This window comes from Hippoglossus hippoglossus, chromosome 14 (assembly GCF_009819705.1).
Source record: "Hippoglossus hippoglossus isolate fHipHip1 chromosome 14, fHipHip1.pri, whole genome shotgun sequence".
NCBI lineage: Eukaryota > Metazoa > Chordata > Actinopteri > Pleuronectiformes > Pleuronectidae > Hippoglossus > Hippoglossus hippoglossus.
Window position 1 is genome coordinate 18,477,470 of NC_047164.1, and position 17,981 is coordinate 18,495,450.

A 17,981-nucleotide genomic window follows, 5' to 3' on the forward strand; every position below is an offset into this window, starting at 1 on the left:
AACGGAATCATTTGAGCTGGCTGACATCTCTGTTCATTAGTTTACCAGACACAAGTAAGAATCACTACACACTTGAAGTTTGCAGACACTACTGGAAGCATGTTTCTTCTGGTCTGCTGATTGAATTGAATTGAGGTTTGACCCAGTTCACTCTCTTTTTTTAAAAAGCACTGTGGACGATTGATTGGTGTTTTTAATGAAGACACAAAAGATTGCAATTGTATGTGTGTTATCAGCTCAAGTACATTGTGTTTGTCTATACTTGTGACTTGAATGAGAATCAGTTCATGTTTAATGGACAATTATTACAGAAAACTAATATCTCTACAAAAATGACTTTAGTTAGTCGCTGTTAGAATCACTGTCCGAACAAGACAAAGGAAAACAAGTGATATGGCTCGTGTTATGAGCTCTAACCCTTTAAAGCTGTTTGTGGACCAGCACATGCAGGATATGAACACTGTGGATGTGGTTTTATCTTCCTCCCAGTTCATCTATGGTACAGGAATGACCATCCATACTTACTCAGCTTTTTTTTCTTTTTAGTGGTCCGAGAAGAAAATGTTTGCATATTCATATTTGGCTCGTTGTTATTTGTGAGTCTCAACAGTGACTGACAAGGCAGCCATTGATTTCAAAATGGTTAACTTTGTATTTTATTACAGCTGTATGTGTTCCTGCTCTTGTCCCAGTTCCCCTCTTGTTTGATTTGAATAATAGTCCAGTACGAAGCCTCCATCAGTCCAGGGTTGGTTTCACTGCAGCTTGTCTGAATTCGAAATCCTGTTTTGGTTAGTTCCTTGTTGAACATTACATAATAATCCCATACTATTGATTTTATGACTTCATGACCCATAAACCATAAAAGGGCCGTCTTTATTGGCCAGCTGGGAAGAGGTGATTCAATGCACAGAGAAACAAATGGCTGCCTCACAAAAATTGATAGCTTCCATACAGTTCAGCTCTTGTTGTGTGTGTGTATGTGGTTGTTGATTCTTATCTGAAATATGTATTTTACTGGAAGTATTCAAAGCTGACTGGCTCCAAACGGCCTCTCTCATTTTCATATCACAAGCTTTGCATTTGTTCCTCTTGTTGAATCTGGCTCAATGAGAATTGAACTCGTTGGACTTTAGTTGTGACACAGTGCCCGGCAGGCTCGGAGACATGGAAAACTGCCATTGACGGTGTTTCTGTCACACAACACACGTCATGGCTTTCTTCTTTGAGGCTACGTGTGCCATTCACTCGCTCCTCAACAGAAATGGTGAGTTGTCTCGTCCTGTGTTTCTCTGGGCTGCCGGTGTGAGTGTGTGTCTGTGTGTGTGAGAGAGAGTGCGGTTGACACAGATTATACAGGTTCACTTCAGTGCGGTGATGTGCCAGACCGATGTTGTATTGATTTCTTAATATGATCTTCCTCTCCAGCATGTCAGTCCTTTTACTTGACATTGTCTGCTGCCTAATTGTCATGTTGAGACTGTCCTTGATTTAACCCACGGAAATATGGTGTGTGTGCGCGTGTGTGCGTGCGCGTGTGTACTGCTGTCAGTAATAACAGGTTCGGGCTAATGAATCCTCTCCACTAAAAAAACAAAATCCCTCTCCGCCAGTGCAGCATTGATTTTCCTGCTTGTCACACATGGGGATTGTCAGGGTGCATTAGCTGACTGAGGCAGCCTACATTTTAGCCTGTCAGCGTGCAGAGAAACATGTGCACGTGCAGACTCCTGTGTCATTGGCTCATGTACATGTGAGCACTGAGATGGGGTTTCAAACGGGAACAACAACATCAGCAGCAATACAACTGAGTGATGTTTGATATTTGTGATATCAGAGGTTCTGCTTCATAATTTTTTATGTGCCATTGTCTGTGAGAACCTCTACTGAAGCAATTGCTTGAAAAAAGAACATATTCATTTTAGTTAATTGACCCATTGACTTATTTGTGAAAGGAGAGTAGAATAACAGCGCTGGGACATATGAAGATAGCAAGACCCCGTTTATGTGATTAGATATTTTCTACACCAGTAATTCGTTTAGGGCTCATGGATTAAATCTCTTTTCAGGTCTTTGGGTGGAGCAATCTGATTGTGGTAGAACTGGTCACAAGCCCTAGACATATGCAATGTGTGACGCCATTTGAATCCAGAGTCTGCACAATAGTGATTGGAAGATGGGAGTCGTGTTAGCGATGTTCTGTCTATACACATGCACGGCCAATCGCAGTCTCTAGTTTTTACAACATCGGATAAGGAATTAAAACCAAACTTATTGAAAAAATAAACTCACCTCAGGGTAATAAGAGCTACCTTAAATGACAGAAACCATCTTTGAGAACATTTTTTATTTTGACCCATGTCCCATCCACGCACAAGGTGGAGTCCGGGCTTACGGCCTATACTGCCGCCAGTCACTAGGTGGCGATCAAGACGCTTCGGCTTCACTTGTTTTAGTTTCACAGCCTAAATGTTTGATAACCGCCTTTTGATTTCACACTCTGCACATCCATCTCTTTTGGCATCGACAGAAAAAGCAAGTGGACATGCATTATTTAGTTTCCTCCTTCTAATTGTACTTCTCTTATATGTGATGGTTGCTGCCATGTAACTGTTTTCATAACTACAGTAGTGCACTGCTGTGTGTCTCCATACAGCTGTAAACACACTGAGTGTTTTCAAGCACTGTAGTGGAGGAGTAGGATGGGTTGTATTACTGGTGTTTGACCCGTGATGAATAAAATGCTGCAGAGGCATGTTGTTGTTGAAACCAAGAAGTGAGCAGAGTATTTAAATATGGCTTTACATCATCCTAGTCTGAGAATCTGCATGGTGCATTTTATGACTTACTGCCAATGTTGGTGTAATCCAGTCAGGGTAGTGCATGTAGTAAATGTAATTTTGATTCAGGAGGGTGTTTAAACGTCACTTTAATAAGCTATGAGCATGTGCTTGACAGGGTTTGTAATCCTGGTGGGTTCTTTTTGAAATAGTTGACAAATCAGACCTTAAACATCTTAAAAGATTGGTTGTGTATTAACAGCATGTGCTTTGACAGCTGATGAATCCTGAGACTAAAGACTAGTGAAAGTACGGAGCTTCTACAGGAACACTTTGTTTATTTAATATCACTACTAGAAATTAAGCCCAAATATCCCAGATACGGATGCCTCCATATTGCACTTGTAATTTGGGGTCAGAATCAGACTGTGAACTTTGTTTGGAGCTGCGATATCAGCGTCCTGCCGATGCACAATTCGACCGTGAACAAATCTTTTCTATGGCGTGATCCCAGCACAGTTGAACTTGGACAAATGACTGTACCTCGCCCCCTCTTCACCTTCATGTTCTCCTCGTGTCATCTCGCATGGCTTGATCACACTGTCAGTGTTTTTCATGCACGCTTTCCTAAGTCAGCTACGACCCAAATGCACCATTTGCCAGCTATTTGCCCAACAGCTACAAATAAACCATATGGTAGCCGTGACTCCCCTCGGTCCACATGCAAACTCACATGCAACTAACAGATGGAGGGGTTGTTGTTGTTTTTTTTGATTGACAGATGGGTGTTCCAATGACTCTGGGTTATGGTGCGTGGCAGACGGTGGTGTGTCGGCAACTTTCGGCACCCATCAACATTAGCTTAATGGTGTGTGACGTCCCAGTGGGGATTGACCCCTGCTTTGATTTTTCAATTAGTTTCCCCTTAGATTTGTACATTGTTCTCACACACATGCACGCTCTCCAGCACATGTACCGTGAGATGGTGATTCGAGCTCGGCACAGATTAAATGCCGACACAGTCAAACCTGTGAACCTTCCACGTGATTCGGTCAGACACTTGCTTCTCCTTTCACACCAGCCCACTGCTCTATGGCTTTTTGTAATATTTACACATAGTTACACAAGCGTTTTCCATTCACTTCCCTTATTCCAAGTTCACAATGGGATTTATTCTATTGTATCTGATGGATGAACCACAGATCTATCACATTAGGTTAAAGACAACTAAAATCATGTAAGGTCCTGTTGAGATGAAAAATCTTATTTTATTTTAATTTCTATATGTATAAAGCATATCAGTTATATTAAATACCTCTTATTGTGAAATTCACCTATATTTTATATATATATTTAAAATTTCATGTATCTATCCCTGAGGGCATTGCTGTAAAAGAGCTTAATGCTCAGTCAATTATATTTTAGATCATAGGGCAAGATATGGAATATCCCTTCTATACACATACCATTTTTATATTCATATTGTATTGTATACCATACCTGCTAATAGTCTATATATGCATATATGTATCAATATCACCTTATGCTAATGCACAAATACAGTATACATCCTTTTGCAATCATCTTGTGCAACTGCACTTATTCAATGGGTATGTTTCTCTACTCATGATATTTCTGTCTGTACTGAAAGGTGTATATTATCTACATATTCTCTGTATTTGTAATTAATATTTCTATTTTATTCCATTTTATATTTTCACTTGTTCTCTTGTCTTCCTCATTCTGATTATTTCCTGGTGTAACAAGGGAATTCCCCCGGGGTTGGATCAACAAAGTTTATCTTGTTAACTTGGAAAGGAGGAATTTTAAATATATCCCTTGGTTTTTAAATATGTTTATGTCTCTATGCATTCTAGTTATTCTGCTGATGTCGTCACCAGCTTGCTTTCATAGTCAGTGCAAAGTGTTGTTCCCCTCCACTGCAGCTGTCACTGTTATTCAGTTTCAAAAAGCCAGAGTTATCACAGGACATGAATTTTAACCTCGACACTGACACTAAGCCTAATGTACAAAATTGTTCAAGATTGTGATAGCACACAAACAAAATTAAAGTTAAATTAAGCAAGTGACCTGCAGAGCTCGCTGCTTTGTAGCATCCTCAGGGTCTTTGAGTGTCAGCGGAGCCCTGAGGTCAGTTCAGGCAGATTATTTTCAGCTTGTTGATGCCATTGAGCTTCACAGCAGCATCTACCAGTTAGTGGTTAGTGATTAAACTATGAACCAACATTGTCCCTCTTAGTTAAATCTAATCTCTATACAGCTAACAAAATAAGCTGTGGGTAACGAGTTGAATGCTTGAAAAGGGGCATTGTGTAAATACTGGTTTGATGGTCTTTTTCTCGGTGCTGAAATGCTAACCGGCATCTTTTGCTCTCTTTCTTTCTCTCCCCCTCTTTCTCTATCCTCCAGATTTTAACTACAACACAGATGGCTACGAGGGGGACGGGGCTGAGGACGGCAAGTCTCAGGATGGCTCGGAGACGCTGCCCTATATAGACGAGTCGCCCACCATGTCGCCCCAGCTGTGCGTGCCCCAAGGTCCCGATGGAGAAGCGGTCTCCCCCACACCGCCAGAGGGCCTGTTGCCTGGGGTAAGAACAAACGCACACGCACACACACAGATGTAGGTTCAAATCAGTGGCATCGCGCCATGTTTCAACCTCAACCCTTCACACGACCATGGAATAATGAGACAGATGGGGGCGAGAGGGGACATGAGACATAAATCATTGGCTGTATAGATGTTCCAGTTTGTGATTACACACTGCTCACATGTGCAGCACCACTCCAGGCTTGTTTCATCAGCAGAGGCTGTGAAGATACTGAACGCTCTGAAAGAATACACTTGTGGTTTTGTGCATGAAACCTAAAGTATTCCCTTAAGTGTTAGATGTATTCCCCACATAGAAACTACAGATTTATTTATTATATACGTACAATTGTAATTTGGGTGGAGATGCAACTAATCATCTACATCTAGTGAATGTAAATGTGGTTTGATAAGGAGACTGATGGGCCTTGGCGGATGTATGTATTTTACTGAGTGTTATTAATACATTTTTGGGATAATGATACATTATCTTTGCGTGGCAATGCAAATGTCAACTGCAACTCTTCTTGATGATGCTTTAAAGAGTCTTCAGAAAGTCAAGCACAGAATATCTTGAACACAATTAAAATGTTGTATTAAAAACTAACATTCTGCAAGAAGAATAATAGTTCCATTTATCATATCATCAGCCATGTTCGTCGTTGTTAAAAGCAGCAGGAGCTTCACCTGGGATGACTTTAACTCCAGGCTGATGACTCTGACGTCTCTGTGATGACAGTCTTCTGCTCTGTGTTTTCTCCCTGAAGTTAGTCGCCGGATCTTGACCCATTGTAATTGTTAACAATTAGCCACAATAGCCGGACTGCCTGCAGCACACTGCAGGTGTCGCATTCACTGCAGCAGGAAATGACGACTGACCCTGATGGGGTTTGACGCCACCAGCCGCAATCTGCCCGTCTGGGTGTGAATGGAGAACATGTTAGAGGATAGGGTTTATCCACAAAGCTGTAATCTTTAAATATGTGGTGCTAAAAGGTCAGTGTGGACAGTCATTCCCTTCCGGTCCTGTCTTTTTTTTTTTTTTTTACATCTTGCTGTTGCACATTTGTCACTGAAGCAGTACACTTAACACGTCACCAGCAAATACACAGATCCTTTGAGTGTGTACTTTGTCAATGAAATGCATTTCTTCATGTTGTTTAGTCAAGAGTCAGGGACAGTACAAGAATCTGGTTTCATATCGCAAACCATAAAAACCTAATTGCTCTGAGTTCATCTGGCATGTTATTTCAATTAAGACAGAATGGAATTTATTTGAAAAAGTCTGAAGATGTGGACATACATATGGTTTGTGGTGCTTAGAATAAATGTATCATCACATGCCAGTTAATCAGAGTTTAGTACTGTGGTGCATTTTGAATCTTTGTTTTCAGTTTACTGTAAATCTACAGCACATAGTTTAGAACTGAAACATTTTGAAGAGGAAGTGCAAAACATTTTATTCTTCTGTTTATTCAAATTAACCTGCTGTTGCTGGAACTATAAAACACTTAATGTTTTCTGTGGATATTTCTAGGAAACTTCCCTCACATTTATTTACAACTGCTGATGTAAAAGTTTTCATGAACTAGATATTTGTTGGGTCATTGTCATTCTATTAGTTTTTATACCAACAGTAAACTGGTGGCCGTGAGTCCTTAAAAAGCCTTACATTAAATTTTACAATGGAAATTTTCTTGAATTCGGATTGGACGAGTCTCAGTTTTTTAGCAAAGTCACATCGGCAATTTCACGACTTTGCCAGACGGAAGAAAAATAATTGTTCCCTCTTGTATGTGCTGCCTTGTTAGTCTGTTTCTGGTTAAGTTAAGTTCCGGTTAAAGCCAGTGCCTGGAAGTCTAGACTTAAACCAGAGATGAAGGCGTTGGAGTATATTTGAAGCTTTTGCTCTTAAATTTCTTTTCAAGTGGCATTGAAAAGGTCTTAAAAAGTCTTTAATGGAACTTGTATATAAAGCTGTAGTCATCCTGATACTGTGTACTACGCATAAGAATGCTGAATATGCATGGTTCAGTGTCTGTGATTCCGTCATTTAGTCACCCCCTTCTTCATATCACTAGGTCAAAGGTCAGCATTGCCTCATGCCTTGCCGCTGTGTGTGTGTATGTGTTTGTATGACTCGATTTGAATGTGTGACCACTTGTGCGTCTGTCACTGTGAATGGCTGCTTTTTCACCCTGGGGACGCTCAGCGGGAGTCATGTTGACCCTGACCTGAACCGACCTACGCACACAGAGGGGGAGAGGGGGGGTGTAGAGGAGGCCGGAACATCATGGCCACTTGAACATGCAGCATAAAATAGTCTGAATGAAAACTACAGTCGTCATGAGTGGCTGGTTTAAGCGTCACTGATGTTATTTACATTTTCCCAGATGGCGAGGAATGTACCTCACTTCTCTTTTATCCATCCATCCATCCTTTTTATCTTTTAACGGTTGCGGGGGGACTGGAGCCAACCCCAGCTGACATTTGGCGAGAGGCATTCATACACACTAAACACAAATAGAGACAATTTCTGGGAATGTGCTCAATTTAAAAACCTTTTGTAGAAATAGCTTGCATCACCTTTTCTTTTTGAATCCAAGTCACTGACTTCATTGAAACATTTTTTGGTGAAAAAGGCTCTAACTAGGGATGCACCGATATGGAAATTCTTGGCCGATACCGATACCGATATTTAAAACAACAATCTAGCCGATAGCCGATACCGATACCGATATTTGTTTATTACTTGCATGTGGCCTTCTTGGTGTGTAACGCCGGGTTTACACCGGGCGCTGAAGCGCTGCCCCGCGCCGCGCAGCGTTATTCTCAAGCGCGCAGCCGCCTGGCTGTTCACACCGGACCCGCATTTCTCCGCGTCGGTCAGCCCGTGATTCTCCGCTTGTTGTTGTATGTAACCCGTTCAATGTCGGGTGTCGGGGGTAAATGACGTATTCTCCAAGCAAGCCTTTAGCCCCCCCCCCCCTCTCTCTCTTTTTATCTATATGACTGCTTGTGTGGCTGTAGTGGATGGGCAGAGGGGGACATTTAATTATGTGATTGGGAAAATTGGGAAAATTAAAACTCCAGGACAACAGAAGGGGAATACAAAGTATGGGATGCATATTTGATCATTTATATCATATCAAATATGTCATTTATATCGTTTAAAATCATTTTTCAGTCTGTTTCCTGGCGCGATACGCTCGCTCGCACGCCGAAACCATCGGTGAAGGGCGCTGGCGCGGCGCATCGCAGCCCATGTGAACCGCACAAAGGTTTAACAGGGGGGGGGGGGGGATGGGAGGCGCCTGGCTTTCCTTGGCGCTGCGCTGCGCTGCGCGGCGCGGCGCTTCAGCGCCCGGTGTAAACCCGGCGTCAGTGTACCATAATCTGGATGCCAGATTGGCAGGCTGCAGAAAACATACCAATGAATATCGGCCAATGTTATCGGTGAAAGTCAAGTTTATTACCGATACGCCGATAGCAGTAAACGAGGCGAATATCGGCTGCTACCGATATACGGCCGATACATCGGTGCACCACTAGCTCTAACGGTATAAGCCTTGAACAGAGTCCCACAGGATAATAAGTAATAACAAAACAAAAAATTTGGAAAGAAAAAGATGACACTTAAAATACTTAAAAGTGACAATAATTCTAAGATTTTACAAATTTTCCTGAAGAGGGATGTCATATCAGTCACTAAAAGTCTGTATAATCGTGGTAGTTTTAAATATTCAATTACAGGGGCCAATCTTTCCAGAAATACATCAGTCCTAAAATAAGTTGTGCATCAGCTACACATTATTCTGTCCTGCCAACCAACAAAAGAATATGCAAAATATACATATTTCTTTTGCCTAGGTTTATGTCAGGGAACACTCGAATTATATAATCCAGTGGGTCCAAATCAATATTTAAAGGGTCAGTGTGTAGAATTTAGTGACATCTAGTGGTGAAGTGTCACGTTGCAGGTGAATACCCCTCCCCTTCCAACATTACATTACATTTCATTAAGCTGACGCTTACAGCGACTTCCAATAAGTGCTTTCGACCATGAGGGTACAAACCCAGAACAGCAAGAATCAAGTAAGTACAATTTGCTTCAAAAAGCCAAACTAAAAGTGCTACAAACATGATGGAGACCCTGTGGTAGCCTTCAGTTGTCATAAAACTCAAAAGGTTTTTAATTTGTCCAGTCTGGGCTACTGTTAAAAACATGGCAGCCTCCGTGGAGAGGACTTGCTTCCGATGTAAATATAAAGTATTTAAATATAAACGGCCCATTTATACAATTTAGATGAAACACGCTAGTGAAATCATCAATAGGATTATTTTATAATAAATTTCTGTCAATAGATCTTTTTCACCTAAATCTTACGCACTGGACCTTTTTAATATCACCCTTTTTTCCCTCTGAATCCCTTCCCAATAATACTTGAGCTTTGAACAGCCCCCAAAAATGTGCTTATTATCTCCAATTCATTTGCAATCTCTCCAGCACATGTTTGGTCTATTTAATCAAATTTTGATATAATGACATGGGTTTTAAAATTGCTTCCACAAGGGCTATTAGTTATTATATGTCCCTCCTCTCATACATATTCCCACATTTCGTCCTCTTTACCCCTCCACTTGCTCTGTTTAAATCTGCCTGTTGTCTCTCTCTTTTCCAAACAGTCCTATTGTCACTGATTGATCTCAGTACTGTAAATACACCACGGCCTCGATCATTGATCTTCTTATAATAGAGGTAATTTATGAATTATTCAGCCTATTGTTCTGTTGCATTCACTGTGAGTCACTCTATGCAGGGTCAGCTCATGTAAATGGTAACTGGTCGCCATCTAGTGGCGAGTTTGGGCAACGACACACCAGACATTTTCACATCGGGTACACAATGAACAACTCTGTGACAACATTTGAAAGGAAAAGTTCAAGGTTTGTTGATAGAGACTCTGCCTCAGGAACAGAGTGACCTTCAAGAGAACTACTGATGTTTCCATTACCACAACCCACTGCAAAGAAATGTGGTGGAAGTGCTTCATCTTTTCAATCTAGGGAACTCAAGGCTACTCTTAACAATATAATAAATTGGTAACACAGTTTCCCAGGTAACTTCATGTAGGGGAAAAAACTAAACTTATTAATGACAATGAGTGCCACCTAGTTTTGACCTCACAGGTTTTTCATCAAAGTACTTAAAGGGGACATAGCATGCCCATTTTACCACAAGTTGATATGGTTCCTTGGGGTCTTAATGAAATGTCTGTAACATACTTTGGTCAAAATACCACAAGGATCATTTTAAACAGCACCCTTTTTACCCTGTATAAAACAGCCCTCCACAGAGTGACCTGTTTTGAGTGCCTGTTCCTTTAAATGCTAATGAGCCAGCTCCCCCCTCCCCCCTCTCCCCCCATGATTTTAAACAATATAAATTACATATTTTATATGATATAAATTATCAAATATGCATCCCATACTTTGTATTCCCCTTCTGTTGTCCTGGAGTTTTAATTTTCCCAATCACATAATTAAATGTCCCCCTCTGCCCATCCACTACAAGCACACAAGCAGACAGACAGAGAGAGAAAGAGAGGGGTGGGGCTATGAAGACCATCATTTAGCCCCGAACCCCGACATTCAACGGGTACCAAGGCCATGTAGGGAGACTTCCAGTGCCTTGTTACGACACAAAACCCAGGAAGCTCAATCGAGTCACTCAAGCATGATGTTTCTGACTTAGAGGAACCATAACAAAACGCGCAAGTGTTTTTTTCCCAGAGTTTTTGGGTTGGTAGACATGCCAGATACCCACATTAACGTGTAGAAGCACTAACAAAGTGGAATTTGCATGCTATGTCCCCTTTAACATATTAATCATTCCACTTTCAATAAGCCAATGTTGAACAAAATGTACAACAGGAGAATTTAGATGTTTAGTTTTGATTGTGCATTATGCTTTAAACCACCCACTCGGTCCTTAATTAACTCTTAAGTGTCTGCTAGTTTGATGCTGCAAGAAATAGTTTGTGGAGAATTAAAGTCAGACGCTGCTGCCTCATAGACCTTAAAGGTCGTCCTCTCCTCGCCGCCTTCTTAAGTCGGCCTTTCTTTTCCGCTGGACTTGCACACCTCCCGTGACAATGGAGGCTCGATGCATATGCATCACAACATATGTAAATGTACAGGCGTGAGCGTTAGTGTGTAGAATTTAGTGACACCTAGTGGTGAAGTTGCATGTTGCAGCTGAATACCCCTCACCTCACCCTCCCCCACCAAACATGAATGAGAACCTGTTGTAGACTTCAGATGTCATAAAAACTCAAAAGATGTTAAGTTTGTCCAGTCAATAAAATAAAACATGAAAATAAATATGTATGCTATAACTTAGACTACTAAAACAAATTTTATACTTTATTTTAACTCTCCCCCCCCCCCATATTCTGATTTCTGAATGTATTTTCCCTCCATTTTTCCTCCTCTACTAATTTGATCCGTTCCCTGCACATTTTAATACTAATAACGGTGGTGACCTATGTCTCCAAGCCACAAGCATAAATGTATTCATTTTATTTTCCCAACACTTTTCCAAGTCTGTGACCCTCAAAATAAGTCTGACCTACTTTAGTAGCCAAAGAGATCTGCAACATGATAGATCAGCCTTCATTTTGTGGGCCGTCATTAAAGTTTGTGACGTTTCTGTCCTCGTGTCACAAACCTCATTTTCGCATCACATTTCTAAGCTAAAATCTGAAGCTTAAGAGTCAAAGAAAGAGATGTTGGTTTGTCGAGCAGTTGTGGGTGCCACTTCCTGTGAAGGAGCATTTAGGGGTCAGGGGCAGGGTGAGAGGTTGTGGTGAGTGAATTGGTTCCATTCATAAAAACACTGCCAAGTCATCAAAACACACACACACACACACACACACACACACACACACACACACACACACACACACACACACACACACACACACACACACCTATAGTTGTGAGGACACTCATTGACATAATTCATTCCCTAGCCCCTTACTCTAACCTTAACCAAATTCTAACCCTAAAACCAAGTCTTATCCCTCAAAAAGCCAATTTAATTTGTGAGGACCGGCCAAAATGTTCTCACAAAGTCAAAATGACCTCACAATGATGGTATAGAACCAAAATTGGCTCATAACTATAGATAGACATGCCCACACACACACACATCATTGTATTGCTTCATCTCAAACATCCAGAGTTATCGACTTTATCCAACAACTTGTCTCGGTGCACACTATTTAATTTCATTTATGCCCACGTGAAGCTGCTGTAACCCAGTGAACTAAGTGACCTGTAATCAGAATCAGCCCCACCAGCAGCACATTAGCTGGTCTCAGCTCAACATCCAGGGCTCTCAGCAGATCAATAAAGACACAATGGCCAGATAGGAGGAGACATAAAGGAGCTCTGCAACAGTCAGTGATGTGAGGAAGAGAGGAGGAAGTGGATTTTATGTGAAGACAGTGGAGGAAAGAAACAAAGAGAGAATGAAGCAGGCTGGGGGAAAAAAGTGTGAGGCACAGAAAAGAAACGGCCCATGCAGCCATCAAGGAAGTGGCTGGAGAGCATTTGTTGTGAGGGGAGGGGCGGCAGTCGAGGGAGGGCAGACCTCATCGACCGGAGTGGAACAGTGCCACACACACACACACACACACTTATGGAGTACACGCGCACTTGCACACACCAGGAAGCCCGGTAGAGGAAGGGGGTGGGGTTGTGTAGGCGGGGTCCTCTCTCTTTCTCTCACTCGGTGTCCAGACGACTTGCTCTGAAGGGAAAACACTGATGTGTCCGGACAGGCCCTGAAGAGAGGGGGATTCACGGGCTGAAAGAGGAGAGGAGGAGGAGGAGGAGAAAGAGAGAAAAAGAAAGGGGGAAATCATGGAGGAGGAAGAGGAGGAGGTGCTGTGCTACTTGGACAGGGTGCTGGAGGAGGAGGAGGAGGAGGAGGAGGTGTTTGAATATGGAGATGGGGAGCTGGATCCCATCACTCCGATACATAGACAGTTCAAGGTGAGACATCTGGATGCAGGGACAACACACATACACACTCGTATGCATACACTCTTTCACAAGTCTAACACTGTGATCCGGCTTTGAAAACTAAATATAGCAAAGTGGAAAGAGTTATTGGTTTGCTGGCATCATGTGCTGCTACGTGTTCCTATGAGCCATCTGTGCTGCAAGAGTGTGTGTGTGTGTGTGTGTGTGTGTGTGTGTGTGTGTGTGTGTGTGTGTGTGTGTGTGTGTGTGTGTGTGTGTGTGTGTGTGTGTGTGTGTGTGTGTGTGTGTGTGTGTGTGTGTGTGTGTGTGTGTGACAGCCATTGGGTGTCTCAGCATGGCCTGACGAATCGGCTGCTGTGTAGCACATGTCCCCTCACGCTGCTGCTTTCTCTTTCTCATGGTAACTTCTGCATATCAGGATGCTTTTTGTGCATTTGTGTGTGTGTGTGTGCAAAAAGCAGAAGGCTGATGTGTGCACTCACACTCTCTGCGCTTTTATCACACTGAATAAGAACAGAGGGCACAATAGAAAGATGTGTTTGTGTAGTAAAAGAGTTGCTTCACAGTGAGAACACACAGGAGCAGGTTTCTGTGGAAAACTCTTTTCACTGCTCATGTATTTCTGCCCTCTCGCCACACAGTAGCTCTTTGTAAAGTAGAGGGAAAATACTCCCGCTGTTGGAAAAAAATACTTCTTTTCCTTTCCCTCCTGTCCTGTCCCTTTTTTTTTTTTTTCATCTTGTTGTTACATATTTGTCAGTAAGTAAACGTAACACGTCACCTACAAGTACACAGATCCTATGAGCCCTGCATGTTTATTAACACCGCCAAGGAGGTTATGCTTTGGTCTGCGTTTGTCTGTCAGATGGAAAAAACTACTGGACCGGTTACCATAGTAGAAGGATGTGGTGTGGGTCAGGGAAGAACCCATTAGATTTTGGTGTGGATCCGGATCAGGGAGGCGATCCAGGATTTTTTCCCCCACACTTTTTTTTTTAACATTGCAAGAATTTTTCAACATTTTCCTTGACTTCTCAGAGAATAGTTAATGGTTCTTGATGTTAAAAGCAAACCGGCATGATTAGGGGACTGATGTCTATGAGCGTGTCAAATTTGGTGCAGATTCAAACAAAAATCCAGTTCTAGTGAATTTGTTGTTGCATAAGGGAACCGTTGGGGGAGGTATACGCCAACGACAATAAAATGCATTTCTCTGAGCTGTTTAGTCAAAGGTCAGGGCGACTACAGGCATCTAGCTTCATATCTCAAGCCATAAACACAATAAATCTTGCACAGAGTTTATCTGGCATGTCATGTCACTTAAACATAAAGTCTGAAGATGTTGGCGTGCATATGGTTTGTGGTGCTTAAAAAAATGTAGCAGTACTTAATCAGAGTTTAAAGAATGTGAATGATATCTAGTTTCTATAGCACGAGAAAATGACCTCTCTGTATATTTCAAGAAACACCAGCATTTATATAGGATGAGAGGCTTTTTCTTAAAGGCTCAAATCCAGCTGCGGAAATTCTGGATTACACTGAATCACACCCTTTACTGAGAACCTTCCACAGTTTATTTAAAAGAGAAATGAGCCATAGAAATTAATCTTTTTTCCTTTAAGTTGATATAACTGTCACTGTTAGTTGACAGGCGGGACGGAACTTTTATATGGAGCTTCATTTGAATGCATATGAAGAGTTGAATACATTGATATATTTCTCATTCGCTTTATAAGTTGATGAAGTCTACTATTTATTTTCCAGGTATCCTAAAGTCAAAAATAATAGCTTTTGTGTTTCTCTTCTGCTCTCCAGTGAAGTAACCCCTAATAATTATGTAATTAAGCAATACTGTAATTTCCCAAGTATACACTATTCACATACTGTATATATGGTGAGTGGATGTACAGTATCCTTCCAGTCTTGAGAGCTATAACACGTCAGAAGGTGGTGTCTCCTCATGATTAGGTTAAAACGATGAGATCATGGCTCCTTCCTCGTCTTATCGGGTGTAGCTGCTGTTCTGATATCAATGGAGGATCTGTCTGTGTTAATAATTAATCTTCCTTTCTCCTCCCATGATTGTTCTTTGGCCTCTTTTAAAGTACACATATGACACTTAGATGTTGCTCTGACTACAACTCTGCAGTTTTATTGCCGTTTTGCTGCGGATGTGAAATGCGTCACCTCACCGGGGGACAAAGAGTGAAAGTCTACCTGGACAGATGTTCAGGTGTTTTCTGAGGAAAGGTTATTGATTTATAATTAGGTAACATGCAGTTCTATAAAGGAGGAGTGTGTGAATGAATGTGAGTTCACATGACTCAAGGTTGTTAATCATTTTTTAAATTTGCTTTTGTAAGGGAAATGTAACATTTTGACCACAATATGATCATGTTAATTTCCCCTTTGATTGATCATGATTGAATCTCATACAATGTAATCTTGATCATGCTGTATCCTGTACAACTGAGTGAATCTTGGCCTGATTGCTTTAACTAAGGCATTGTTGCCTTGATGTCATCAGAAGATCCTGACCTTTGACTTTGTAACAAACCCAACCAGAGTGGGAGGGATGAGCCAAATGTATAAAGACAAAGAACTGTTTCCCATCGGTGTGCATATTACAAACTAACCTTTGTCGTATGCACCATGCTCTGAGCATTAAAGTGTGACAATACTGTAAGAGAATTGTGTCTCGTTCCTCGTTGTAAGAGTGGGATTGTAGAAATTGCCACGACACTTTATAAATAAATGGACCTGAGCTGACTAGTTTAGATCACAGCATATTAACACCACTATGGATTCTTGCTTTTTCCAGGAAAGTGTGTGAATCCTTTTCAGCCTCTGGAGAATGTCCACACAATTGGGTCTGGACTTTCATTTGTGAAGAACCCAGCAGGACATTCTCAGTCAGACGTGTTCACAACAACTTAGAAATCTCTGGAGCATTGACCTGTGGAGATCAAATTGTATTTTGTTTACAGCACCAAAAGCTCTCGTGACATTGACCGTGTTTTCTACGTGTATGGCTTTTTCATCCAGAGATGTTTGTATTCATTTTGTTGTTGTTTTGTTTTTCTTCCAGTTTTACGTCCGTTGCTTGTTAGAAACTCAGGATAGGATTAGGATAGGACTAAGGCTGTGCGGAGCCTCGGACTCAAACATGTGCACTCTCACATACAGCCCCTCCAGATAATGTCAGGAGATTACCTGCAGTTCAGTGCATGTCTGAAAGCAGCTATGGTCTTTAATATGTAATTGTTGTATATCCCCTCACCAAGCAGGTTATTAGGAACATCATAACACCCACATTTATATTTAGTCTTTTGGCAGCAACTTGCAATCTCCTGTTCTACCACATTCCCTTAAGTCCTCTAACAAATGCTCATCTGGTGCTTAGTGAAGTTCACTGAACTCATTTTCATGTCCATGCTTGAGCTCAATTCACAGTACTGCAATGTAGTTTTGGTTAGAAATTGATTTTAAAATTTAAATATTGCAGAAAGAGATATTTAATGTGTGTATGGGTCCAGACTTCTTTTTCAAGGTTAAGACTTGATTTTAGGGTTCAGGTCAGAATTGGAGTGTTTCAATGAACTTTGGGTCTATCAGGCAAATGGGAGCTAGGAGGTCGTTCATCCAACCAATTCGAACGCTCCAAGGTTTCCACTAAAACTAAGTACTTTGCTATATGCACACTATGTAGATGTCCCTTTTGCCTGAAGTCCCTTTAAACACTCCTGTATCCCAGGTCTGTCATACACAAACCTTAAGACAATCTAGTCTTCATCCAAACCTTTAAAATTACGAAGCTTTTGGCAGAAAGCTAGTGACCTTTTTGAGACGACTTTTGCTTTGTGACATGTTGCATTATCTTGCTGGGAGTAGCCATTAAATCTGTGTGGTCAGAAATAATACCCAGATAAGCTGTGGCATTCATGGTTGCTTGGTATCAAGGAGCTTGAAGTGTGCCAGGAAAACTTTCTTCAAACTATCAAAGCACCACCAGCAGCCTGGACTGTTGACACAAGGCGGGTTAAGTGGATTCATGGCGTTGACGCCAAAAGCTGACCATTTCAGACTCTGATTCATCAGACCAGGCTACGTTTCTTACGTCTTCAACTGTCCAGTGTTGGAGAGCCAGTGTCAACTGTAGCGTCTGTTTTTGACTGACTTGGTCTTCTGCTGTTGTAGCCCATCCATCTCAAAGTTGGATGTGTTGTTCACTCTGAGAAGCTTTTTTGTGCAACACAGTTGTAAAAATGATGAATCTGAGTTACCACAACCTCTCAAACAAGTCTGGCCTTTCTTCTCTGACCTCACTTATCAACAAGGCGTTTGTCTGGATGTTTTTCACATCATTCTGAGTAAATTATACACTGTTAGCCGTGAAAACCTCAGGAGATCAGCAGTTTGAGAAGTAAACTCATTCTTATGTTGGATTTGAACATTAGCTCCTGATCTGTCGCTGCAAGGTTTTATGCATCGCACTGCTGCCACACGATAGGCTGATTGGATAACTGCATGCAGAAACA

The 17,981-nt window shown here is 41.5% G+C and overlaps 1 protein-coding gene across 4 annotated transcripts in view; it reads left to right on the plus strand.

The window, feature by feature from the left end:
• abr (ABR activator of RhoGEF and GTPase) overlaps positions 1–17,981 on the plus strand; it is a 131,964-nt gene that overhangs the window by 41,024 nt on the left and 72,959 nt on the right. For 2 of the 4 annotated variants that reach the window (XM_034606025.1, XM_034606026.1), the window contains exon 2: positions 5,211–5,392. In XM_034606025.1, coding sequence (XP_034461916.1) covers positions 5,211–5,392 — 182 coding nt within the window. Of the gene's footprint in view, positions 1–1,197; positions 1,268–5,210; positions 5,393–13,216; positions 13,453–17,981 lie in introns of those variants that run through there. The other 2 variants (XM_034606027.1, XM_034606028.1) reach the window with 2 other exon arrangements.